The 27,871-nt window shown below is 37.1% G+C and overlaps 2 protein-coding genes across 6 annotated transcripts in view; both read left to right on the top strand.

Moving 5' to 3' along the window:
• Window positions 1-10,971, top strand: part of bdnf (brain-derived neurotrophic factor) — a 32,779-nt gene extending 21,808 nt beyond the window's left edge. For 4 of the 5 annotated variants that reach the window (XM_052152959.1, XM_052152966.1, XM_052152992.1 and 1 more), the window contains exon 2: window positions 9,339-10,971. In XM_052152959.1, the coding sequence (XP_052008919.1) occupies window positions 9,339-10,181 (843 nt within the window). In that variant the 3' untranslated portion in view covers window positions 10,182-10,971. Of the gene's footprint in view, window positions 1-3,095; window positions 3,377-9,338 lie in introns of those variants that run through there. The other variant, XM_052152975.1, reaches the window with a different exon arrangement.
• Window positions 10,972-15,450: 4,479 nt separating this feature from the next.
• Window positions 15,451-27,732, top strand: lin7c (lin-7 homolog C (C. elegans)). The gene is made up of 5 exons (XM_052147138.1): window positions 15,451-15,567; window positions 16,370-16,488; window positions 19,478-19,549; window positions 19,871-20,080; window positions 24,371-27,732. Exons 1-5 carry the CDS (start codon window positions 15,531-15,533, stop codon window positions 24,536-24,538), a joined length of 606 nt encoding a protein of 201 aa, XP_052003098.1. The 5' UTR covers window positions 15,451-15,530; the 3' UTR covers window positions 24,539-27,732.
• The last annotated feature ends 139 nt before the right edge of the window (window positions 27,733-27,871 follow it).

Genomic DNA, 27,871 nt, shown 5'->3' with positions numbered 1-27,871 from the left:
GGGAGTGATCTTAAGTTCCACAAAGTAACTTACTAATTTTAGTGCAATGATTAAATGTAAAGCTGAGACCCTTTTGAAAAATGCACATTCACCATCATGAAATACACTGCACATCACCCCAACAGACTAAAAATAACGCTAAATCATTGATGTGGACTGAGTTTTAAATACATTCTGCATGATTTATGTTTTTTCCTCCTTTGACTTTCTTTATTCATGTGTTTTGTCAACAGCTTGCTAGTGTGGGGAAATATTGGAGAAAACTTGAATATTTCCTTTTGAAATTTGGTGCCATGCAAACATAAGTATTGTAATTTTTATTGTAGTGCAGATGGTCAGAAGTTACATTGTTCACTCTTATTTGCTTTGTGACAATAATTTGATGTGTTTGGTGAAAGCTTTAAACTTATTTTATTAGTCTGCCAAACTAAACCAGAGAGAATGATCACAACTTGGTCTAGTGTTCTCATTTTCATCTCTAACAGTGGCCAAAAGCTCTGTCTGTTCATCCATCTGCTCTTTGGCTAATGAAGAGGCCATCACCTCTGTTTTTACAGCTAATTTAATATGCTAAAAGTTTTTGTTATCTTGTCTTGAAGTAAAAGGAAGTATGTAAAAGTTTAAAACATTTCAGGTTTGCACATGGCAGAGATCTCCTCCAACCTGGTCAAAATGATGCTTCATTGAATGTCAACATACAACTTCAAAATCATACCATTTTGTGAAAGAACTGTAACACTGTTCCAGGATAACGCTAGATGGGCCAAGACAGCACACAAGACAACAGAGGAGTTTTTGAGAAAGCTGAGGTGACGTCATTAGCGACCCGACCTATTGGATAGAGACACGGCCATCGCTTCTGACGCCGCTCCGACTCTCTCAACATTCAACACGTCAATCCTCTGAACTTTTTTTTTTTTTTTTGGAGGACAAAGGGGTGGAAAGCTGAGGGTACTTGGTAGAGCTGATTTACTGCTTCAAGTTTCAGGCATCTGACCCAAACAATAGACTGATCTCAGTACAAATGAAATGTTTGTGTCATTGCCCTTAATGGTCATAATGACACAACATTGTAGGAAATGTAAGTTTTTTCACTTCTCACTTTCATCTCGTTCTGTATTCTAGTTAGACCGTATGCCCACTTTGTGGTTGTCTTTGTTGTATCTGTGGTGTTGGTGTCAACTTTGTGTTCTGTTCTGAATGAGATCCACATTGTTGTTGTGCTCCTCATGAGAAGCAGAGCGATTTTTCTGGATTACCTGGTTGGAACAGCCCTAATGCACAGTGTGAAAGTGTGTGAGTGTGTGTCTGTTTGTTTTACCTCTCTTGGAGTCATGTCGCTCAGTAATTGCTGATGCAACTCTTTGTCATCCAGAGTTTGCCTTCTCCTCCTGTGAACCTATGGGTTGAGTTATATTAATCTTGGCTTCTCCTTATAGGAGAGAAGAAGAGCCTGTAAGCATGAGTATGCCTGAATGAGTGAAGCTGAATGTATTTTGTGGAAGTCTTATTATGAATATAGTAGTGTTGTTAAGAGTGAGGGAGCAAAAATATAAGGAGAAAGAAGGGGGGTGTGTGTGTGTCTGAGTGAGTTGTTTTTTGTGGTTTATGAGGAGTTTTTTTAGGTTACAACCTAGTAATTATGAGGGTATTATGCTATAAATGTGTTTTATGAGGACACCCCTAATGCCCCTGTAATTCAAACGGCTTTAAAAACATACTAAACAATGTTTAATGTAATGATCGGAATACCAACGTGTGTGTGCGTGCGTGTGTGTGTGTGCGTGTGTGTGTGTGTGTGTGTGTGTGTGTGAGTGTGTGTGTGAGAGTGAGTGATAAGGCAGGTGTTAGCATTCACTCCCATGCTGGGAACAGCTAGGTCTGAAACACCTCCACCTCATAACCTTATGCTGAGAATAATAATCATAACCAAACTCATCAATATATATCTTGCACTGGACTAGATCCAAAAGCACAGTGAACTTTTGAGCATTGTCATAGGTGAAAATACGTGGGAAATGATGTAGTAGCATGGAGCAAGAGGAGAAAGAACAGATGCCCCCCAACTCCCAATGTAAGGTCATATTACGTAAATACTACTACAGAATAAATGTTAATGCTGAAGCACAAAGTTAGTCACTCTCTAGTTATAACATCTCTGACTATGTAGGTTACAAATTTCAAACAAATCACTCCTATTATTGGAGGAACCAAACTGATACTGGAACAACAATGAATAGTATTAAAAGCAATGAACCAACATCTGGCACATAAGCTCCTTTTGGCAGATAGAGGGGCTCAAACTGACAATGGTTTAAAATATCACACACAGAGAGGGCCAGGGAATAATAGGTCCTTGATGTGGCGGGGGCAAAAGCAAGCTTTTTACTTTGAAGCTACCTTTGTAGAATCACAATTGCAAATATCAATTTCAGCAGATGAGCTATAGTCTTGTCACAAAAAGGTTTCATATGAACTTAATGGCTGTCTATTTAGGATCTCATTGCTACATTTGGAGCCAGCATGTCACTGATTTTAAAGTGGGATGAACTATGTTGGGACTGAGAGTGATAAATATGAATTATATTTTATATCATAAATTATATTCGTAATGAAACAACCAATTGTACAAAAGAAGCTTTGAACGTGAAACAAAACAAATAAATCAGTCCAACGTTTAACCTAAAGACAAAACATACAAACAATTGTTAGCATTTCAAATGCCCTGAAATGAAATTAAGCACATAGAAAATGATACCTACAACATTAGCTTCCCTGCTTCTTTTTTCATCGTCTCACAAACGGTTCGTCTTATTTTTATGTGTACATTAACTAATAAATAAGACGACAACGCGTAAAGATCGAAAGCACATATTAAACTAAAAGCATATTCTTCCTCAATATCTCCATCATTTTGTTTTCTTTCATATTTTGGTCTTTGGCGCGCGGTGAATCTCATAATAACATACTTTCCGGTTATTCTCATTCGGTTGGCGCTCGGTAGCGCTTGCTGTGGAGTCACATGTTGCAACGTCACGCAGTAGTTACTGTAGTCGCCAGGAGGAATTTAGCCATCATTTCAAGCTCGAGAGGTCTCTCAATGCGCACTACACCGCGAAAGCTTACCATGCCATCCATCTACTTCAACCCAACTTCAAAGGATCCGCTCAGTCATGGGAGTCCATTACCTCAACCATGCAATTTCCACCATCAATAATTTAATCTATTTGCTCCAAAGCTGAAGAGACAACTTGCAGCTGCTGCTTGGCGAAGAGCAGGCGAATATCGCAAAAAATAGTTGCGCGGAGGGCTTACCCAAAACATCCCTGATGACACTGTCCTGGTGAATGGTCTCCTTTACGACTGGACAGTAAAGGTAGGTTTATTTTGTGAAAAATAGAGTTATCAGTTTAAATGTTAAGCATGGACGGAAGCGTCCAAAATTAGACGGGGAGTTAAGAGGAAAAAGTCATCAAGTGTTGGATAATGCAACAGTACTGGCTGTGCCGCAACATGCAACGCTATCCTCTTGTTCATTAAGTTATTATGTTGATTGAATTTCTGACAGAGATCATTAGAAACAAAAAGTTTGTTTCGCTCATTATCCAAGATTGATAGTTATTCCAAACAGCTTTCAACTATACTGTTCAGTTAGTTAAAGGGTAGCTATTTGATGAGATCGTGTATATTGGATCATCTTCATCTAAATATTTATAAGTATATAGTATATCAACGTGTTTATTCATAACGATATACTGTTCATATAATTGAATTTAAAGCCAACGTTCCGAGAATAAATGGGTTTGGTGAATTCAGATAGTCTTCAAGACATGAAACTTGAGATCATTGTTCAGGTATTGCCTTTCCCTGAAATAGATAAACTCCAAAAGCGTAAATAAATTTTGCGAATTCATTTGGGACGAATAGCTTACGCAATAAATCATAGTTCTGGACCGCTTTTTTGATGCAAAGTGGAAAACTGCTTAAACCTATAATATGCCTACTTAAACAGGGTTCGAAGCATTTTCTCAATGTATAACAAGTATTTTCATTTGTAATGTTGCTATTTAGATAGTGTGCAGCAAGTCAAGGCTATCATAATGTATATGTAGTATACGTTATATGTTCAAGATATTATAGAAACGTTTGAGAGAAGCATTAATGTATATAGGCTATAAACAGAAAAGTCATATATTCATTCTATGAGAATGTCTCTTATTCACAGTCCCCTGAGCGTGTGCTTTTCTGCTTGCCTTGACTGAAAATGTGTCTCAGGCGCTTTGTGTAGACGAATACGCCATCTAGTGCAAAGGTGTTGTACAGTGTAACGTAACAGTTGGTGCGTTCTGCCACCGTTGTTAAAACTATCCTCTCTCCGACAACAGTATCTTTCCAGGGTAAAAAAATGTATAAAAATGTAATATCACTATTTATGCAGTGTATTCATATCTTCACACCATGATGATGACATGAGAAGTTTTTGATACTTTCACCCTCAGGATGTTGCAAATTTCTAAAACAGCAATATCTACTAACATATCAGTTGCAAATCTTACATGGTATTTTCCTTGCGGATCCAGTTCGCAAATGCTTGCCCTTTCTCCTGTTACGAGAAATGACGAAACTTATACATAAATTATTACAGCACTAATGTTTAATTTGTCTTTGTCTTCTGCCCTTAAGCTATAGAGCCACATTCACATGAACTACAGCACATGTTCATATTTGTGCTACAAACTTACTTAAATAGGTTTCTGCTAGTAGTGTTTTATCATTTGTTGTTTTAGTTTTTTTTTGTCTGTAGAAAAAAAATAAGATAAGTTTCGAGATGTCTCGTTGGTTTACTTGAAAACATCTGCAGCTTTTCATTTGGATGGGGGGTCGAAACCTAGTTTCAAAACCTTAGAAACTAAAGGCCTAAAATTGGGATTACTTGACAGGATTTATCACACAGAGGTTTTTCATTGGAGCCCTAAGTCAGCCCTAAAGACAAATGTTCCTGTACACAAGTAACTGTGTGCAATTTTGTAGAAGATAATAAAGCTTTTGGCATTTTAGCTGGACTGAAACATCTGGGATGAGATTGGATGGTATGGGAGGTTCATGTTGGATGTGCATTCAGTGTTTGCTTCACTACATTGAGTCTTACATGATTTGTAAGTAAAGGCTGAAAACTTCAGCAACAATTTAACCTTGAATTTGAGAACATAGATTTCACAATAGAGGAATAGAGAGTGTTAACTATTTGTTTTGCATTTTTTTCTTGTTGTGTGGACACTAATGCTATATGTAACCATTATAGAGTGCATATTTAAACGTGTTTTTAAAGTAATAATAACAATAAACATTTGAGAAACCTGTGTGAGCTTAGCTGATGCACGCTACAGTGTTCTTCTAATTGCAACATATCCGCCAAAGCAATCTAAAATCTTTTCTTATAATCTAAGCATTTATTTGCCCTCCTTTGTTGCTCCATTCAGATGTTTAATCTTATATTGTTAAATATATTACTCCCTAGGGAGGGAATGCTGTCTTCTTTGTCCTTTGCTGTGCTAAGTTTTGTATAGAGTAAAGTGTCTTTTGCCACTGATCTTTCAAGTTGGAAGAGCATTAGATATCTGTCATGAGTTTATTTCTTTACTAATCCCTCTATGGCATGGACATTTAAGCAAATACAATTGTGGGGGAATCAGGATCATGCAGACCAAACTATCCTGTCTTACCTGCCCCATTCCAAACAATTGAGCAGGTGCTTGTGCTCTTTTTCCCAAAACTACAGAACTGTCACTCATACGCAACTGAGATACAATCTTACTTTACTGTGAAAGGTGATTTAACATCCTCCTATCAAGCACATGCATCAAATACAGCTGTGTGAATGTAGTCTGTCATCAAGCTTTCTGTACCTTACTTTGTAGGTTGAGAGATTGAAAGGTCACTGAAGGCTAGATAGCTTCTCATGTGAGAGGTTTGATTGATGGAAACTTTGTTTGCCATTTATTGAATGGCTTCTAATGAATCTAGCTTCAAAGGTCTAGCAAAAGGTATAAATAAGCAGTTTTGGTTTGCTTGACAATTGAAAGGAGTATTTTTGCACCAACCTCAATTTTGAAAGCATAAAAGTGTTAATTTTCATTTTAGACAGTTAAACACACCTGAGCAACAGTAATTAGATTCTTTACGCAAAGGTTATTACCACTGTACCACTCACTGGCAGTGACCCTTCCAAAACCGCTCCCTGTACTCCTGTATGTACACAAACACACATTGTGTTTGCACATCATATGCTGACAGGAAACTGATATTGCATTACTCTATGCAATTCGAACGCACGCACGCACACACGCAGTCAACATATTAAAGCAGAACAAACATGTTCGTCAAGGTAATCTTGTCTTTTCTCTCTGCTTTGAATGAGACAGAAGGTTTCAGCTATTGCCAACTCAGTCCCATAGCAATAAAGTGATTCATCGTCTAGATTACGTTTTAACAGGAAGTTGATTGAAAGCATAATCCATATTGATTCTCTTGATGGAAACAGGAAATAGCGAGTTAGAAATAAAATAATTTGTTGTTGCCGGTGAGAAGGCACCCCAGAGGAAAATGGAAAGCAATTGTGAGCTGATGAGTGGCACTAGCCCCTAGCACCACGTCTTCTAGCCCCATCACCCTTTTTCTCTCAACCACCTTGGAGACTAGAGAGAGACGTCATCAGGGTTGTTGTGCTCTTGGCCTCCACCCCCTTCCACACAACTAGACCTCGGTGCTCTAGTCTATATAAGAGGGAAAGATATGATTTAGTCAGTGTTGTGTGCTGGACCATTGTTCTCTGAAGTTACCATAAGACAACAACTGTCCATCATGTATTACACGAAGCCAATTGTCTTGGTGATACTGCAAGCTATGTATGTCTGTCATATACTTAAAGTTAGAAAAGGCATTGTTGCTCCACCTGCTGTCAGGAAGGTTGAGAGAAGGAATATGGTTGTCAGCATGACTGATGATGGTATTTCATGCAGGAGCCTCTGAACTGTATATAAATACTTCTCTCATTAGGGAGACGACAGATGTTTGCTAATTGGTATCATCCTGAAACTGGGGCGGTTACTGTGAAACTATGGCTATGGTTCTGTGTGTGTGTGTGTGTGTGTGTGTGTGTGTGTATTTGTGTGTAAACCCGTATAACCCATTTAATATATTTAAAGGTTGTATTGAAGTAAGGATCACTGGCAGTAATGCATCCATCCTCATAGACGTAACACATCTGGAAGAATTTCAAGCAAGCAAGAATAAAATAAGACAGAATCTTTGAATAACCCTCAAGCAGGCTCTTTAAATTACTTGCTATATTCAGCAGAGGTAATTGCTGACAATGTAAGAAGCTTTTTTCCATTACTGGGAAAGCTGACAGACTGAAGTATCTTTTCATGCCTGCAGAAGCAGCTTGTACACACATTTTGTGCAGTGCATGATCTGATTAGGATTGATCTGTCCTCCACAGCTGTATCCTCAGCTCTGTTTTTTTTTTCATTATTGTTTTTGTCTATTTGCAAGGAGAGATTAAAGATGCTCCAACCTCATCTCCTTTTCCAAACACACACATTTCTCTCACTCACACACACACCCCTGGTGGACTGCAACGTCACTGAGCAAAGGGAATTTGAGCTCATTAAGTAGAGGGCTGCGATTTTCTGAATCGAGACTGTGGGACTCCCAGTCGGCCTATTTATAGAACACGCATCTCCATGACAGTCATCGCTGCGCTAGCAAAACGCAGCCGTGGCCCCAGACACCAATTAAGAATGAAACAAATGCCTTTTAGACAGGGCGTGTCCCTCCTTGTCTCCTGCTGGCTGGTCCTGCTTTCTGCTCTGGGAGCGGATCCTCAATCTGCCTCTTCCTGAGGCTGCATGGGGCATCAGGAGGAGGGCATGCAGAGAACTGGCAAAGCCATGCTGCGGTGCTGGATATATTTAAATGCACCCCCCACACCCCTTTACCCCATCTCCTACCTCTACCCTTCTCCTTCTCCTTAGAAAAGTGAGGGTGATGGTTGTCTTTTTTGTTGTTGTTGTTGTTTATGGATGTTTGCCTATTTGTTCATTTGCGCTAGGATGCCATTGGACGCAATGAATTACAGTGACTCATAGAGGGACTTCAGAGAGGTAAGCTGCAGAGGGGTTTGCGAAGAGGAAGGGAGAGAGGAAGAATGAAATAGAGAAGCAAAGAGTATGATGATGATTTTCCTGAAACTGTAATTTATTTGCATTAATCTTTATATATTAGTATTATATTATATATAATTTTGTGCTAGAGCAGTTAAATACCTGGGGAAAAGGATCGATTTGACAGCAGTTTGTATATATAGTATGAATAGGTGAATGTATGACTGGCATCTTTTCATCTTTCTCTGCATTTTTCCCATTCTCTGTCTCTTCCTCTGATGACTCCATTTCAAAGTCTATTGTTTCTCTCTCTCTTTTTCTCTCTCTGCTATCTGCTAACTGTGACTTTATCTGTCTTTATCTCTTTTTCTTTGTCTCTCTGTTTCACTCTCACTTCTCTTAGAGGAACGATAATCATCTCTAAAGTATCATAGAGTTAGTTTTTGTGTATAAATCATCCCAGTTCAGCTGTTTCCAAAGCAAATGCCTAAAAAGCCAGATTATGGATCTGGACTGCTTTTTTGATACTCACAAAAGCAGTCAAGACTTCACACTCCTCTAAGGGAATGGAGGAGGAGGCAAGGGAGCAAAAGAGAGAGGTGGAGGAAGAGAGACTGAGAAGAGTGGGAGCAATCCTCTCATGTCCTACTAATGATACTCCAGGGTCTCTGAATGTAGCCTGCTGCATTTGTTGTGGGTGGGTTGCATGTGCAGAGACAGAGAAATCGGACCGCGTTAGTCGTGCTCCCTTGGGCCAGGAACTAAAAATGAAATAAAGAAATAACAAGTTGGCATGTGTTTATGTTGCCCTTTGTATGCCATTACAGAGTTCATTTGCGATCTTCGCAATAAAATAAGACCACTATAAACCATTAGAACTAATTGTGACTTGTGAGAAAGCAATCAGACGTAGAAAAGAATTGCACTGTAGTGAAATATTTTACATAAACAATGACATTATTGAGACCCATTAAGAGATCAGTTCAGATATTGGTGTGACACCATTAATGAGATCAGTTTTGTATGAATCACATGGGAGAAGTGTTTATGTAAAAGTATGTTTAAATGAAAACACTGATTTTAAGTTCTATTTTTTCTTTCTCCCTCTGTCTGATCCCTCCCCTTTCCTTATGTCCCCCATTCCTCTTGTCTTGTCCCTTTCGCTGTCCCCAGTTCCAACAGGTTAGAAGAGTGATGACCATCCTGTTCGTTACTATGGTTATTTCATACTTCAGTTGCATGAGAGCTGCGCCCATGAGAGAGATCCCGGGCATGCAGGGGGGCCACCGGGCCGAGGGCTACCTGGGTGCTGCTGCTGCCGCCGCCGCTGCCGTCTCCTCAGGCGGCCGAGGCCACGGGACTCCACAGAGTGGTGGGGGGCTACCCTCGCTCACAGACACTTTCGAACAGGTGATCGAGGAGTTGCTAGAGGTGGAAGGGGAGGCATCGCAGCAACTAGGGCCCAGGGCCGACCAGGACCAAGGAGTGGGTGGTCATGCCGCTGCCGCAGTCGCAGCAGACTCGAAGGACGTTGACCTGTATGCCTCTCGGGTGATGATCAGCAACCAAGTGCCTTTGGAGCCACCATTACTCTTTCTCTTGGAGGAATACAAAAACTACCTGGATGCCGCCAACATGTCGATGCGTGTGCGACGGCACTCAGACCCAACGCGGCGAGGGGAGCTCAGCGTTTGTGACAGTATTAGCCAGTGGGTGACAGCTGTGGACAAAAAGACGGCCATTGATATGTCTGGCCAGACAGTCACTGTTCTGGAAAAAGTCCCTGTGACTAACGGTCAGCTGAAGCAATACTTTTACGAGACCAAATGCAACCCCTTAGGGTACACAAAGGAGGGCTGCCGAGGAATAGACAAGCGGCACTATAACTCACAATGCCGGACAACCCAGTCTTACGTGCGAGCCCTTACCATGGATAGCAAAAGGAAGATCGGCTGGCGGTTTATACGGATAGACACTTCGTGTGTATGCACATTGACCATTAAGAGGGGCAGATAGTGTACAAAATGTATAGATTTTATTGAGAGTTCTAAAAAAGAGAGAGAAAAGAGAAAATATCTATTTGTATATATACATAACAGGGTAAATTATTCCGTCAGGAGAAAATTTTATGGACTGCATGTAAAAAAGATGAAGTTTATACAGTAAAAGTGATACTACAGTCTATTTATTGAACATATTCATGACCTTATAAACAATTAAAAAAAGATCTGATAAGTCATTTGCGCCCAGTTCAAATTACTATATCACATTCCTCAAGACATTGTGTTTTTTACGTTGCCAAGATTTTGAGAGATGAGGAGAGGATGGGGTGAGGAAGAATTATATACAAGAAAAAAAAGGAAAAAAAAAAACTTGCATGCTGCTTCAATTGTGAATTGAGAAACTGTCCACTTTGAGAAAACAAGGAATTGATTTCTGACCAAAACATTCCGTTTACATTCTCAACCATAACAGGATTTCCTCCTCTTAAGTACTCTGTCTGTTTACTATCCTCAACTTCTCAAGGTAATGTTGGAAATACATACTATGTCAAGGTGCTGTTGTCAAAGCTTTGCTGTTTATTTTTTTATCCCCACAAGATGGAAAATATATATATAAAATTTATTCATTGACATGTGTTCTGGATTAATATAATTCATTTTGTATGTTGTGAAGTTGTTTGCAATATTAAATTGAAATATTTGAAGAAATAAAATTACTATAGGCAACTGAAAAACAAAACCAATGTCAATAAAGTTTCAGCTCTCCCTTTGCAGGTCTAAATTTGGCAAAAACTTTGGAGAGAACATCCTCTTGCACAGTGTACATACATAGAATTCTACATGTAGATTATTATCATAGAGATAAAGATCTATTTAAATATATTCTATAATCTCACCATATAGATCACAGACTCAATGTATAATCAAGTGGGGCCTGATCAAAGCAAGTTTGAAATCTCCTCAATGAAGAATTTAGTAAAAAATGGACTGCTAAACTTTGAACACAATACAGATTAACATGTTTATCCAATGTAGACTTTACTCTTCAGTCCAATGAGTTCTCAGGTAAGAATTATTGTGAACTTTTCATGTAAATTAAAATGAAACCAGTCCAACATGAAATCTTGATAAGGTCATTTGCCCTATGTTTGGTGTTTGTGTCTAATCAGAGGGTATAGGCTATCATTGCTATCACTAAGAGATTAGGATGTTCTTTGTCTAAAAGATGGATCAATGGAGTCAACACTCCAATGCACTCTACGAGATATCTGATACACCTGAATACAGACACAAACCTATACACAAACCTGCTTCCTTCAAAGGCTATTATCAGACAGCTGAACAGAAATGATCTGACACCGATACACTACCACAGATGAGGGTGGACACAGAATTTTCATCTGTTTATGGTAAGTGTCTCACTGCATCAGAAGTAGGTGGTTCAGGCTACAAAGGAATAAAAGTCAAGTAAAATAACAGATCAAGGGTACATCCTTTCTGAGCAAATGCATACAGTACCATTTTCAGATCTGCCTGAAACAAATCATTTATGTATTGCTGCAATTAGAATTATGGTATAAAAATGAAGATTATAGTTTTATTTTAGGAAAGATTGACAGCAATCAGCATTGCTTAAATTTCATAAAATATATTTTTGAACAAAGCAACTTACAACACATGAAAAGGTTGACTTATCGATCAAAAACAATTCAAACAAATAAAATGTGAGCCTTTTAAACTACAATATGCAAGTGAAAATGCATCAGTTAGAAGGATAGATAAGGAAACAGGCAATACCGTGTTCATCTGGTGCATCTTTTAAATGTTATTTCTGGAGTTATTTTGTGAGGCTCAGATATCCCCCAGTTCAAAGTAGTCCTTAAGACCCAGCAGGGCCCTGTCCCATTTGCTACAGAAGTAGGCCACTTTATTCTCTGACTCCCTTTCTACTATACCAGCAACTAAACTCTCAGAATCACTGTTTTTAGCAATTCTGTCCAGTTCTTTTGGCTCAGTGGGAATGTGGTTTTAAAAGTGCTATATGGTCCTGATGAGACTATCAAGTAACTAATACCAAAATATGAGGTATGTGATATATCATAAAATAATTACAGAAAAAAATATTTATTTCTAATGCAGTGTTTACAATCAATGCAAAACTGAATAGAACATTTCTCAGATCTGAGACCATATATAATAACATTACAATATTATATTGTTTGTTTATCAAAATGTTTTATTTCTGTTTTTAATTTTAATTTTGTATACACCATAATATTTATTATTTTGAAGAACACCATGTAGCCCAACTAAGGGATAATGTACAGTACAGTCAGCTGGTCATTATTGCAGACTAAATCCCAATAGGGTGATAGGTCTTGTAGCACCCTGAAGGGGTTTATTTCATTATCACACTTATTACACAACTAAATAAATTAATGAATGGACATAAAATTATGATTTGATGAATTGAAATCATTGTATTATCCCTGTTGGTAAAATAAATAAATAAATAAAACCATCCTAAGATGGTTTGCTGGTCTTAGTTGTTCTCCTAGTCTGTACAGGCTGGTCTGTTTGCTGATTCAGGGGGGTATTGGGCACTTGTAAGCTGGAGGACCAGCAATACCAGCTTGAGAGACCAGCTATACCATCTTAAACTAGCTAAGACCAGCAAATCAGTTTTATATGGTTTTATTCTATTTTATTTTTTCAGTAGGAATGAGAGATGAACGGCCTCAGAGTGCTAAGATGGACATGAAACTAGCACAGCTAGGAAATTGGTTGCTTAGTGCAACGTTCAATTAAACATTAAAGAAATATATTTAACAGCATAATGGAGTGATTACCAATCAGAATAATGCATTCTATATTTATACAGGTGCATCTCAAAAAATTAGAATATCGTGGAAAAGTTTTTGATGATTACGGCTCACAGCTCCTGGAAATCAAAAAATCTCAAAATATTAGAAGAATTTATAATACAGAAATGTCGACTTTCTGAAAAGTATTTTAATTTATGCACTCAATACTTGTTCGGGGCACATTTTGCACAAATTACTGCAAATAATTATTGCTCAGTGGTCCAAAGTCCTCTTTTCAGATGAAAGTAAATTTCGCATTTCATTTGGAAATCAAGGTCCCAGAGTCTGGAGGAAGAATGGAGAAGCACAGAATCCAAGTTACTTGAAGTCCAGTGTGAAGTTTACGGCTGTAAGCCGAAATCATCAAGAAATATTTCACTTTATGAATGAATCTAGAATATATGAAAGTTCCACTTTTTTAATAAAATTATGGAAATTGTGTTATTTTTCCACGATATTCAATTTTTTTTAGATGCACCTGAATATATATACTGTATGGTTCTGTATTAGTGCTGTCGAAGTTAAAGCTTTAACGCAAAATTAGTTTAAGGCCAGGGTCATTTCTAGGCATAGGCGAACTAGGCGGTTGCTTAGGGAGCCACCTGCTGGGGGTGTGCCATAGAGGAGGCAGCTGCAATGAACCACAAACCCCATCCAAAAATATCTGGATGAAGCATATTTGGTACACTCATGTTTATAAAGATATCGCGATTAATTGCGAGTAACTACAAAATATTATGCGATTAATCACGATTTAATATTTGTATCGTTTGACACCCCTAATATAAATATATATACAGGGTTGGGAGGGTTACTTTGAAATGTAATCCACTACATATTACAGAATACATTCTGTTAAATGTAATTTGTAACATATTCCATTAGATTACTCAAGGTCAGTAACGTAATCTAAATAGCCTACTTCAGATTACTTCTTCAGCACTGGTAGTTTTTTTTTTCACTTGTTTTGACTATAAAAACTCAGTAAGACAAAATACACATGTTAAAAATACATTCTCTGAAAAACCTAAATATCTTATGCAGTGTTGTTTCTAAATAAAGATTAATCAAATTGATCTTGTTTAAAGGATTTTTAGATATTTTTATAGGAAAACAATATAAAATGATCAAGAACAAGATTTTTGCCCAAATATCAAAAGGTCTTACTGGAAAAAAAGAAATTATGATCCAACGTGAATTTTCTTGATAAAAAATATGATCATGCCTGGTAATGTGCATGTAAAATGGTTAGAAACAGCATTTTATCTTAGCGTAAAGCTCAAAACACAAGGTTTATTTCTATTTCGTCTGCTCCAAACTTATTCCAAACGTACTTCTCTGTCTGCTCATATGAATGTAACACATCATAAGAAAGTGTTTCACTGCCGTTCAAATGCACTTTGGATCGCATCATTTATATGTATAAATGTTGTTCATCTGAAAGGACTAAATATTAAATGAAACAAATGACAATAAAATGCAAAGTAATCTCTTCAGTAATCAAAATACTTTTTGAATGTAACTGTATTCTAAATACCGATGATTGTAACTGTAGTGGAATACAGTTACTTAGATTTTTATTTTAAATATGTTATCCCGTTACATGTATTTCATTACTCCCCAACATTGTGTGTATATATATATACACACACACACACACACACACACACACACACACACACACACACACACTACCAGTCAAAAGTTTTGAAACACTTTTATTTTAAACTGAAATGTTTCTCAGGATATTAAAAAAATCTTTTGATCCGAAGGCGTATGCTTAAATGTTTCAAATTAGTTTTGTAAACAAATCTAATCATGCCAACATATTCATTTATTTCACAACATAATTCCCATAATTCTGTTATTCCATAGTTTTGATGACTTTACTATTATTCTAAAATGTGAAAATATAATACTAATGATTTAGAAAGAAAGAAAGAAAGAAAGAAAGAAAGAAAGAAAGAAAGAAAGAAAGAAAGAAAGAAAGAAAGAAAGAAAGAAAGAAAGAAAGAATAAAACCCATAGCTGCAAAGGGGAAACTGATGGGGAAACAATCTGAAATTGCAAATAACACGCAAATAGCATATGAAACATATTTAAATATGATTTATTTATCTATGTATGTTTCAAATAATATAATTAAACGATATCATATATTTATCAAATGATCAATAAATTCCAAAGCTGTCTGTTTAGTCTGCTGTGGCACTCTTTGACGCCCTGCTATTCAGTATATACTATATCCACGCTGAGCTCAAATATCAATAAGAATAATAACGATTACAGCTCCTAACAATGTTTCCTTGAGCTGCTGATGTGTTCGTCATGGTATACAAAATGACTGCACATACACAGCGCAGAAGTGATGCTCTTGGATCGTCCTCTAATCCGCATTAGCCACAGCGCTTCAGATCAGCGAGCTAACAGCAAAACAAGGCACCCGTCACGCGAGCGTGGAGCTTTCGCCAAACACAAACTCAGTAACCCGGGCTAAAATGGCCTCATTAGGAGAACCTGTACGTCTGGAAAGAGGTAAGCTGCTCGCTGGAAACAATCTGTGTTAAATGTAATGCCCAGGAGGATGTGTAAATCACGCATTTTGCTCTAAACATCCCGCTGTCACTTCATAGGGATGGATTAGTGGACGACAGCGAGCTAGCTCCAATTCACTGTATCAGAACATTCATAACGTTTAGATACTCAGTTTGCGAAAACGTGTAAAATGTGAACCTTTTATGTCTTTAAATCACCGTGGTTACGTTCAGTAAAATCAAAACAAAAGGATAGCTGTCAGAAGTACTAGTAATGGAAATAAATTGGCTAGTAGTAAATTAGCAAACGCGTTGATTAATAAATATAAGGCAGGTATTTGTTTATTGGATATTCGTTAGGTTTCCGAAACGAATGCTCTATCTCGCTATGCTCAGAAATACAATTGTTTAATTAGTAAGTTAAAGAATGTTTGAGAAACGAAATATATGGGATGAATTACTTATGTGGCTGAAGCCAAGTAATCTGAAGTGTTTTTAAGTTGGTATTTCAAATTTATTTATTTTATATTTTTCCCCCAAGGTGACTAACATGAAGAAAAAAAAACCTTATTGAAATTTACTGGTACATGCACTTATTGTAGTGTTCGTCAGGATAAAGCATATAGAGATTTACCTTCTGAAATATTGAGCATTTTCTCATTTACTCACGCATTTAACGTCTTTATTAGCTTTAGCTGTTACAAAAAATCTCTTTGCTAAAGACAACATCTCCAGATGGCGTCATGCAAATGATTATCCAAGGTCTGTTCATGCCTCATTGTTTTGCAAATTTTCCTCCACAGACATATCTCGTGCCATTGAACTGCTGGACAAGCTCCAGAGAACAGGGGAAGTGCCTCCGCAGAAGCTGCAGGCACTGCAGAGGGTTTTACAGAGTGAGTTCTGCAATGCTGTACGGGAGGTACGTCTGCAAGCACAACATCCATACATTCAAATGAAATGCAACATCACTTTAGGGGTGAAAAAGGGGGACTGTTTTGTGTCACTCTCCCGTATAGATGAAACTACCGCAACGTCACACAGCAGTATCACTTCAATATCATCATATTCCATATTCAGACTTAATAACAGCCAGGTTTGATTGAACATTTTAGTTACTACAGTCAAATTTATTGCCAAGACATAATTTAAGTTTTATATAATTTTTAGGGTGCTTTCACACTTGGTTCGATTTCTTTGACCGAACACATGTTCGTTTCCTCCCCTCCCGCTCTGTCTCTGTTCACATCATATTATTTGTTTATTACGTCATCAACGTGAGCACAAGTGGCAGCTGTTTACCTAGGTTACAACCCAGAAAATGTCACTGTGTTAAGTGAAGATTTAAAGTTAGTCTCTTTGGATTTGCCACGAAAACTTGCCATGCACAGAACGACACTTGTGTTTGTCTCCCGCGGATGTGTTGAATGTGCAATGATGCGAAGAATGTTAGTGTTTGTATGCTGCAAGCGTGGATGCATTGCAAGAGATGTAAAGTATGTGAACTGCTCTCTGTAGTGTATTTATTTTGAGACAAGCAGGTATGAGAAATGTATTAAGCTACAAAATACGTCATTGCAAGTGGTTTACTTCCACGATTTGGTAGGATTTAAAGCAAACCTTTTCAGAGTACACATGGACTGAACCCCAGACTTTTTACGTGCACCCGAGTTCGGAAAACAGCGTTCGCATCATCCAAACGGACTGAATTTTTATGTCATTCGAACCAGTGTGCGCAGCAAAAGTGCTAGTATGAAAGTACCCTTATTCACATATCCTTATACTAACAGTAGCCTTTCTGCAGCAGTGGGGGAGATGGGGTCCTGTTCGTTAGATCATATTTGACCTTGTATCTGTCTCAACGGTTGCACTTTGGAAATTAAAACAGCCGTTTAGGATCAAAGTTGTGCGACGTCTTTGTGAAAAGTTTAAATCTACCAACAACAGCTGCGGGGTAAATGGGTCTACAAGAGCAGGTGCGATAACAATGATTGTGATCACTGAAATGATACATTTTGTCAAATCCTGAGTTTGTCCTGTTCCACTGATCCTGATTGAATTTTAAGGAAGCCCAAATCTCCAATAATCTGTAGGAAATGGGGTGTTTCATCCCCACAAATAGCACTTTTTGGGCATTTCTATCTCAATTTGAGCCTGAAGTGCCAAGTTTCTGTTTGTAAACAGTAACTTCATCTATAGGAGATTGTTTTGTCACTTAACTCCAGCAAATCTGGCATCTCCAAGTGATGATATTTTCAGTAAATATGCAAACAGACAGTCCCTTTGGCTTGAAAGAAGTGTTAGGGTATTGTGATGGAAATTTTAGGCATAACAAAATTAAACAATTCATACCAAAGTCCTCACAAGCCAGGATACGAATAATCTGTCATACTGTTTTGGTTCTCCTTTACAAAACAGAGAGCATGTGCTTATTATTGATGCTTTTTTTTTTATCTTGACACCCCATCTTAAGATGCTGAAAACAAGACTCAATCTGTCATCTGTCGCTCTCACTGTTAAACTGAAGTCTCAACAGAAGTGACGTTAAGTCCAGAGATGCTGTTATTTACCTTGCTTGAGAATCTTGAATAAACAGGGGTTTCTGAAGGCAAACATGGAAATATTTGTTTGGGTAAAGTTAAAGAGGCTCCATGAAAATTACCATTGGTTATCATGAATATAAGGCATGCAGGTGAATTCAAAGGCAGACTAGATCTAGGCACTCATCTTAAATTCTATTTTTCCAAATTAACTGTATTCTTAGTTTATATTAAAGCAATAAGTCATGAGGCTATATGTTTTAATGATTTTTCCTGGGGTATCCTCCTGGTATATTTGTAAAGATTTCTGGGTGTCCCTTTCAATATAGATGTGTAGTCACAAGTGAACATTTCTCTAATTTACAATGGTTTCGAACTGGCTAATTTAATCAGAATTTGTAGTCAAAGCTATGCATTTTATAAAATGTGTTGTAGCCTAATTTTAAACAATGACATAAGTCGCAACAGTTTTTTTATCCCCTTTGTTGTGTGTTTGTCTTGTAAGATGGATCAGTAGTTGACTGAAACACAAGGAATGTTCCAGCCTGTCCCTTATATCTATGCCTACACAGGCATAGTAGACCAGGCCCCTAGAAGGACACAAGTCTTTATTTTGTGACATCAAGTCTGCCATGTGTTTCTCCAGAAATGCTTCTTTATTCTGTATTTGATAGTTCTTGAGTTAAGTGCTTCTATTTTGTGGTGGACTGTAAAGTGGATAATTAGTAACTCAACAATGATGTCTCTTTATTTATGTTTTGCTCTGAACCTCTGAATGCTTCCTTGATTCTCAAATAAACAAGCACGACTCACAGTTGAATGTTTTCGGAATGTGGGTGGACACTTAAGGCAGCTATGAATGGTGGTGAAATAGTGGTTTAAGAACAACAGCAATTCAGTGTTTCAGTTGAGCGCATATTAACAAGGGTGAAGTCAAATGGCTTTACCGCATCAGGCATGTAAAGAGATGTGATTTGATATCGCTTTCATTGCCACTGTTATGTTAGTCTAAGAGCAAGACATAATGGTGTGGTTTTCCAGGAACAGATTACGAGCAGTGTAGAATGAAGTTTCACTGTAAATGGTGACTATCCAGTGAAGATCATCTGATGCAGACTTGAGTAATGCTCTGGACATAAAAGGCTTTTTCAGGGTGAATTACGATTCACAAGCAATTTAGTTTAGGACTTAGCTCGGATGGATCCTGGAAACTGGCCCTTGAGATACATGGATACGTTTTTTTTTTTTTTGGGGTCTGGAAATCTGGTTGTAATTTTTTTTCTTGTTTGTTTTTGCCGAGGAGGTTATACTTGTAGATTTGGGTGTTTGTGAAATTCAAACTGTTCTCCATCTCTTGTTCCTCATTTTCAGGTGTACGAGCATGTGTATGAGACGGTGGACATAAATAGCAGCCCAGAGGTGAGGGCCAATGCAACAGCAAAGGTAAGTCACTGTACACAAAGCAATACATTTTCTTTCCTGTAACTAACCTCAAATCCACTCTTTAATTCTGCAAACTATTCTTAGCATGAACGTTGAAAGAGAGACAGTCAATCTCATTATCTGATTAGTTTGGTTGTAAAACCTCTATCTCTGCAACACCGGACTGATGGCCTGAAAATATACAAGCAGCTTATTTTGATATTTGTATACATATAAGATTACTGTTATTCCATTTGCACTAGATTAATACATGGACTGTTCTGTATGTGCCACCCACTTGTGGGTAGATACATTTTTGTACCATCTTCTCTCTGTTTCAAGGCTACAGTGGCTGCATTTGCAGCTAGTGAGGGTCACTCACACCCCCGTGTGGTGGAACTCCCAAAAACTGAGGAAGGACTGGGCTTCAACATCATGGGTGGGAAGGAACAAAACTCGCCCATCTACATCTCCCGTATCATTCCCGGAGGCATCGCTGATCGGCATGGTGGCCTGAAGAGAGGAGACCAGCTGCTGTCTGTGAATGGAGTAGTATGTACACAGCTACGGTCTTGTCCCGCAACTCACTTCACATGCTTGTTGCTTTTATTTAGAGTCCCACAGACACCCTACACCTGCCCTTAAACCTAACCTTAACCTACTAAAAATTAACCATAGTATCACCATGGTATTTTGTAGAAAAAATTAAACAAGGTAACTATATTAATACCCTATTACTGTTGTAACACCATGGTTAATTGTGTTAAAACTATGGGTTCTGATAAACATGGTTAGTGCAGTATTATTATAGTAAAACCATGCTTAAACCTTTCTCTCAACACCCTGACCTTCACCATGACCAAATCACTATGAGGAAATCAACCTTTATATTCATTTTTATTTATTATTGAAAGTAGTATTAAAGTGGAAGTAACTTTTTCAATAACTTTTTCATAAAATACTTTTTTCTTTCCCAGATTAATGAGCAGAGACAACTATGACTAAGCCATTCATAGGTTAAACTTCTCAAAAACTGTAAACCCTGTCTCTGTGGCGCTATAAAAATTCCTGTGTTTGTTTTGAGCGACCCGCTTAGACCCACCCCAACATTACACAACCAATGGCATGAGTTTGGGGTGGGATTATCTGACTGTTTGAACAACTGCAGTAAGGTGCGTTCTCAGAAAACAGTTTATTTTTGCAATTCCATTCGTTGGCACTATTGTTGCAGAAATGACATATTTCAGCTAAGAGTGTCAGCTAATACTAAGAGTGGAGACAAGAAACAGGATGGGAAAAGTTGGTCAAAAGTTGGAATCGAGCCCTCGTTTTCAGCACGGAAAAAACATTTCCACACCGTTGTTACAACCCACGCCACTGCAGCACCACTAGACATCGCTTTTTTAACACTACCATTTATTTTAGTTTGATATTAATATGTACAGTGCTATTATGAAAGATAAATTACAAACCGTAAATTAACTAATAAAATGTAAAAAGTTTAAAATCTTATTCTAGGATCTGTAATATGTAAAACTAGGATTGTTTCCCGTTCATTCACATTGTTGATTGAAGATAATCACTCATCTTTAGCAATTAAAAAGATTAACTGAAGCACCCTAGGCAAACAAAGCCTGCGTTTATCACCAAATATGTCCATTTCCTCATACTTTTCAGGAAAACTAAAAGCCTGTTGCCCAGTAAGTATAAGTTAGCCTTTACTAAGAAGACACGAAGACAGTTTTGGTAATTTGACAAGTTAACATCAAAGCTCCCTGTTTTTTATGATGGACTCTTCAAGGGATCCTTAGGGATTCTTAAATCCCAAGATTGATGCGAGTAGATCACTTGCATGTGCAAATTATTTACAACCAAATTTTGCACTATGTGTCCTTCATGTCTTTATTGAACACATCCCATTAAACATTCACAATGCTGTGGAAAACATAAGTGGACCCTTGGATTTAATAACTGTTCGATCTTCCTATGGCAGCAATTTGGCAGATTAGACTGGCACAGAAGGAATTTTGGACCATTCTTCCTTAAACAACTGCTTCTGTTTGGTGTGAACGGCATTCCACAGCATCTCTATTGGGTTTTAGGTCTGGGATCTGACTTGGCCACTCCAAAAGTTGAATTTTCTTTTTTTGAAGCCATTCTGTTGTGGATTTACTTAAATGTTTAGAGTAATTGTCCTGCTGTATCACCAACTTGTACTGAGCTTCAGCTGGCGCTCAGCCACCCTGATATTATGCTGTTGGATATCTTGATAAACTTGTGAATTCATTTTACCCTTGATGATGGCAAGTGGTCCAGGCCCAGAAGCAGTAAAGCAGCCTCAAATCATGATGCTTCCTCCACCATGTTTTCATGTTGGTATGCAGTGCTCTTTTTATGCCATATGTATTACTACAAGTTTTTCCCAAACAATTCAACCTTAGAATCATCAGTCCACAAAATATTTTTTTTTGTGTGTCAAGGTTGTCTTTGGCAAACGTCAGGCCCGCAGCAATGTTTTTTTTGGGGGGAAAGCAATTGCATATTTTGTGGTGTCCTGCTATGGACACCCTGCCAGTTTAATGTTTTCCATATAGTAGACTAGTGTTGTCAAAAATACCGGTACTCAGGTACCAAGTCGGTACTGAAACAAAAAAATGTTTACCGGAGTACCAGGTCTACCCGGTACCCACGCAGAGTCGGGAACTTTTGAAAGCTCACAACAAGCAAAAGATGGCGACAAGCAAAGCTGCTGCGGAGTCTCAACTTAATCTTGTCGAAAAGAAAAGTGGAAAAAGCCAGGTTTGGAAATTCTTTGTATATGAAGCTGATGAAAAGGGAAACATCATAGATCAGCAAAAACCTATTTGTAAACGGTGCTTTCGCAATTTTCTGGCGAAAGGAGGAAACACATCAAATTTAATAAATCACCTGAAAGACAAGACCACCTGGATTAATTCAAGCAACCAAAGCAGGTGAGTTTAAAAGCATATTATCATTTGCATTAGGGCTGAAACGTTTAGTCGACATTATCGACAACGTCGAAAATAAAAAAAAATGACGAATATTAGTTTGATCTCATTTAACGTAAAATTAAATCATATTAAACTGTAATGACATGCGAGAGCAGCACTGCAGTTCATGCCTGAAGAAGGTGAGGAATAATTACACCGATCAGTCCAGATGCACTCTAAACTTTCACAGCTTAATTTTATGTAGATCCCAAATTATGAGGGAATTATAAAAAAAAAAAGTTAATTCAGGAGCAGTCTCATTTTGGAATAAGCGGAGCCGGAGCTCTTTAAAGGAAACATCCCTGCTTTACAAATGCAGTTATGTTTAATGTGTTATAGCTTTATTAAAGTTCAAATAATACAGAAGCAGGTCATGTTAATAACTTTAAACTCAGAAACTGGCATTTCTCTGTGTGGTAAGCGCCTCTTCAATGAATTGCGCGAATGTCCCGATCTAAGGGGGAGAGATTGAAACTGCACCCGGATGAGAGAGACTCTGCCTCTGGAATGCTCATCCCTCGAGCGTGGACGCTTAATGCAGCTACATAATTAATCATAATATTTGTCACTGTGCATTTCGTATCGTGAAGAAAAATGGCAATATGCAGCTTTATTAATACGAGATCACTTTGCACATTAGTTTGGAAATTGGTTTTTATTCATTCTATTTTATGCTTGTTTTATTTATTTTTTTAGTACTTGCTAAAAACTTAAAGTAAAAGTTGCAAAAGTTGAAGCAAATCTTATAATAAAAATACTTAAAGCATTGTACAGTTTTGTTATAATTCAAAAATAATATATTTAAATTAAAGTGCTGCTCAATGGCATATTTCTGTTCTTAGAGCTGCTGCTTATGTTTTGTTAACTTTGTAAATTTACTTTGTAACTTTTTTGTAAAGTGTTGTTTAGTAACCTGTTTTTGCTTTGGTACCGAAAATGGTATCGAGTACCATGAAATTTCAATGGTATTGGTACTGACTACTGAAATTTTGGTACCGTGACAACACTATAGTAGACTCATGAACAGATGTTAAGCAGTTCCAATGATTCCTTCAAGTCTTTAGCTGTCACTCTCTTGTCTACTTGTTTTTTTTTTTTACCTCATTGTGCATTCTGTAATGTGCCCTTTGAATCATCTTGGCTGGACGGCCACTTCTAGAGTGAGTAGCCACAGTATTAAATCATCTCCAAATATAGACAATTTGTCTAACTGTGGACGGATGAATATATCTTCGAGATAACTTTGTAACCCTTTCCAGCTTTATGCAAACAATATCTTGATATTGATATCTGCTTCTGAGATCTCTTTTTTTGCAAGGCATGGTCCATGTCAGCAGCTTCTTGTGAATAGCAAACTCAACATTTTTAAATGTTAAGTCAAAGTAGCTCTAACCCACCATTCCAATCTTGTTTCATTAATTGGATGCCAGGTTTGCCAACTCCTGATTAATTAGCTTTTGTTGACATCATTAGCCTATGGGTTCACATACTTTTTCCAACCTACACTGTGAATGTTTAAATGATGTTTTCAATATCTACAAGAACAATGCAGTAATTTGTGTGTTATTAGTTAAAACAGATTGTGTTTGTTCGTTATTGTAAATTAGATGAAGATCATATCAGATTTTTAGACAAATTTATATATAAAAGCAGGTAATTCCAAAGGGTTCACATACTTGTATATGCAGTTTCAAGACATCATATTTATTGATGGAATACATAGAATTTGTAAACTTTTAAAAGGCTAAAATGTGACCAAAATGATAATACACTAGAGTCTGATGATGAGAATACATAAAGTATCAAATGTCTCACTGTCTCTGTATTTCAGAGTGTAGAAGGAGAGCACCATGAGAAGGCTGTGGAGCTGTTGAAGGCTGCTCAGGGTACAGTGAAGCTGGTGGTACGACACACCCCTAAGGTTCTGGAAGAGATGGAGTCGCGCTTTGAGAAGTTGAGGTCTGCTAAACGCCGGCAACAGAACAACTACCCCCAGTAGGGCATCTCGCTTGTGCCCCCACCCCCATCATTCCTCTCTTTCTCATTGTCTATAATTCTACCATCTGTCTTCCTCATTCACATTTGTTCACCCCTTTCTCCAGCCAGGGATTAGCCACATGTTTGGCACTCCTTTTTGTGAAATTTTTTAAATCCTCACCTCCCAAGTTTTTAACAGTCTTTTCGCACACTTCTTTCTCATAGCATGAACACTACGTGGGCTCTTGATTTTGTCACTTAGACATCACATATGTGCACTATTGGTGCATTATTAAGAATGTACTGTAATTTGGGATGTTGATTAGTTAGATATGCAAGTGGACCATTGCAATGTTCAACTCCTGAGGTGATTCGAATGAAAATGTAAAAAAAAAAAGAAAACAAAAGTGCCTAGAGATTAAAAAAACAAAACAAAAAAAAAAGTGTCTGCAGCCCTTAAAATGCTCTCATCATATGCTGTGTTTTATGGTGCAAGCACATAATGAATGAATGAATACTACCACCTTGTTTAACAAACTGCTAAATAAGTGTACACATTTCTGTAAAGAATCACCATCATCTCAAAGGGAAAAAAAACAAATTGTGTAGGGTTTTTTTTTTTTAAATCATTTTTTTTTATTTTATAATTTTTATTTTTTCCCTGCTTGCTTTCCTTAGTGTTTGCCCATGGAAAAAGGAAAAGATCACCAGAAATATTCCAAAATCTCACTTTAAGTCTCGTGAAAGATAATTGGCGGAGTTGTAACACACAAGCATTTCCATCCGAACTGCTGTTTTCTTCCAACACAAAATGTCAGCTGTAAATATTCCATATTCTCTAGTACAAAAGAGTCTTTTTTGAAAAGACACTTAAATGCCAGATATTTTCACTTACTGAACCAAATTGATTGATTCTCAGATCACGTTTGTAATGCGTGTTGATACTACCACCTTTCACTCTGTCATGAATGCACGGAAAGTGATACATGCTGTTAATGTCTACAGTAATTGACAAATCAGATTTATCAAGTAAAATAAATTATCTTTCATCAAACAAGAATTGACCAAAATTATGTTAATTTGTGACTAATTTAGAGTTGTTTGGCTCTGATTGACATTTAAACATATTTCTTTTGATTAAATATTAGTGAATGGATTCTTTACAAAGGGCACTGAGCAGTCCAGCCAAACAGCTGTTCAGGGGAGTTGCTAGATACTGAATATAAATAGATTGTTTAAAGTAAGATTTTCATAGCATACTGCCCCTATTAAAGCACATAGAGAAACAATGTCATTCCGGTTTGTTTTGTTTTTAGAATTTAAGATGTTAACATAAAACCTTGCAGCAGCAACACTGTTTATGAGTTTAGCTAGTTCTAGTTATTTTATTGTTCATTTGTCTGTTGTTTCATTACACTTTCTGAATGTTAATATGGCACTTGCCTTTCTGTCAGCTATGGGTTCATATTGTATACCCAGTTCATGCTGATAATTACAAAAACCTGCAACATGTTTCAGTTAAATGGTTATCATATACATGCGTCGTAATATAGCAACTGACCATAATCCTAGGGAAACTGCAACGAATGAATAATGTAAAAAAATATCAGCATTACTACCAATATGTTGATTGAGTCATCCATCCCAACCCACATGTTGTTTTTATGAAACTTTTCTAAACTAAGTAAAAATGTTAATCACTTGGTGCTGTAATTATTTTCTTTAATTTATTTGTTTCTGAAGCTAAAACAGATCCCTTGATGCAAAATGACCTGCCATCTAAGGTTTTTATTTAAAAGAAAGAAAAAATCCTGATCAGTCCTTTCTTTGAAAAGTCAGTAATTAATTTACCCATATACAGATTGTCTAGTGTTTATGGGGACATTAGAATTTTTTTTATTTAGAGATGCAGATCTAGAGATTTCTATCTGTTAGTTTTTTCAGGACTTACACCCAGATACCTCAGTTGCTAACAATGCAAATCCTATTACATTGGTTACATAAGATTCAGCTCTTCTTGTTAATGTCATAACAAAATTTTAAGGATTTAATTGTCGTGTGTTTTTTCTGTTAAATACTGACTTATCAAGATAGGATAAAAAAGGTCTTTAAAAAGTAGTTTCACACTGTACTTTCTCTTTGTACTCATTTTCACATGTTTAAAAATGCAACACACTTGATGTATTTTTAACCTCAAACGTAGGTATTTTCAGTGTGGGTCTGACAAGCTTGGAAAAAAACAGTCTATTTTTCCTCTGTCTCATAAAATATTTAACATGTCTAATTATAGAGGCCTATGACTCACCCCAAGCTGAGATACCTAGGTGTTTTGGGGTGAGAAATAAAAGTGTGGTCTGATGTCTTACATAAAGGAATCATTTTTGTGAATGACAAAAAAGCATAAAGAATCAACTTTCTGTGGTGTATAAGGTGCTCAGGTTGGATGTTTCTACAATATCATGATTTTAAAGCCTCATATATCACAAGAGCAATAATACATAGTCCTTCTATTACCATCTCAAACAGTTAACTCACTCCCCATTAATATTTAGTATTGTACACAGGGGGGCTAATTAACTATTTTTGTATACTAGTTTTCTTTTGATATTTTTAAATTTTTTGATAAGTAATTTTTCTGTCGAGATTTTGTTTCAGGAATGCTTTGTATTGGTTTATCTAGACCACATTTTCCCTGTGTTTCAAGTACAAAGACCAAGCTTGCAACATTTTGTGGGAGCTATTTCAATGCTTGGTCCGCTAGTTTGAGCTGTTTTTAAGAACCTGTTGTACTATTGTATTATTTGACACTTCTATCCTTTCTGTATTGTGTTACATTAATCTAGATGTGTATAAAGATTGATCAAAAAGTGATTTGTTTTGCGGATACTGTTTAGTTATACTGTGTCTTTAGTGTGTTTGAGTTATTGCCATTTTTTACCTTTGAATCTCTCTTTTGTGAGAGAGAGACAGAACACAGAAGATTACAAAGTAATAGTAATATGAATAGCATTCACAGGCAACTTGACAAATTGCATCCTTTGCCCAGACTATTGAGCGGTTTACCTTGACACTAGAGGGCACTGCAGGACAACAGAATTCTAGTTGGTTGCTGGTCTCAGTTCTGTTTCAACTGTAATACTTAGAATGAACAGAACAGCATGTTTTAGTATATTAATATAATCTTAGACAAGTCGTTGCTCAAGTCCTTAAATATACATGCTCAAAAACAAAAAATATTTTAAACAGTAACACTTTACAATAAGGTTTTAGTCATTAACATTAGTAAATGTATTAGATATCATGAACTAACAATGAACAATATATTTGTACAGCATTTATTAATGTTAGTTTATAA

The sequence above is a fragment of the Xyrauchen texanus genome, chromosome 2, assembly GCF_025860055.1.
Source record: "Xyrauchen texanus isolate HMW12.3.18 chromosome 2, RBS_HiC_50CHRs, whole genome shotgun sequence".
Taxonomy (NCBI): domain Eukaryota; kingdom Metazoa; phylum Chordata; class Actinopteri; order Cypriniformes; family Catostomidae; genus Xyrauchen; species Xyrauchen texanus.
This window is presented reverse-complemented; position numbering and strand designations above follow the sequence as displayed.

Coding starts and splice junctions, on each gene's coding strand:
- lin7c (XM_052147138.1), top strand. CDS start 15,531: ATGGCCTCATTAGGAGAACCTGTACGTCTGGAAAGAG. Junction 15,568..16,369: donor ACCTGTACGTCTGGAAAGAG/GTAAGCTGCTCG, acceptor TTTCCTCCACAG/ACATATCTCGTGCCATTGAA. Junction 19,550..19,870: donor GGGCCAATGCAACAGCAAAG/GTAAGTCACTGT, acceptor CTCTGTTTCAAG/GCTACAGTGGCTGCATTTGC.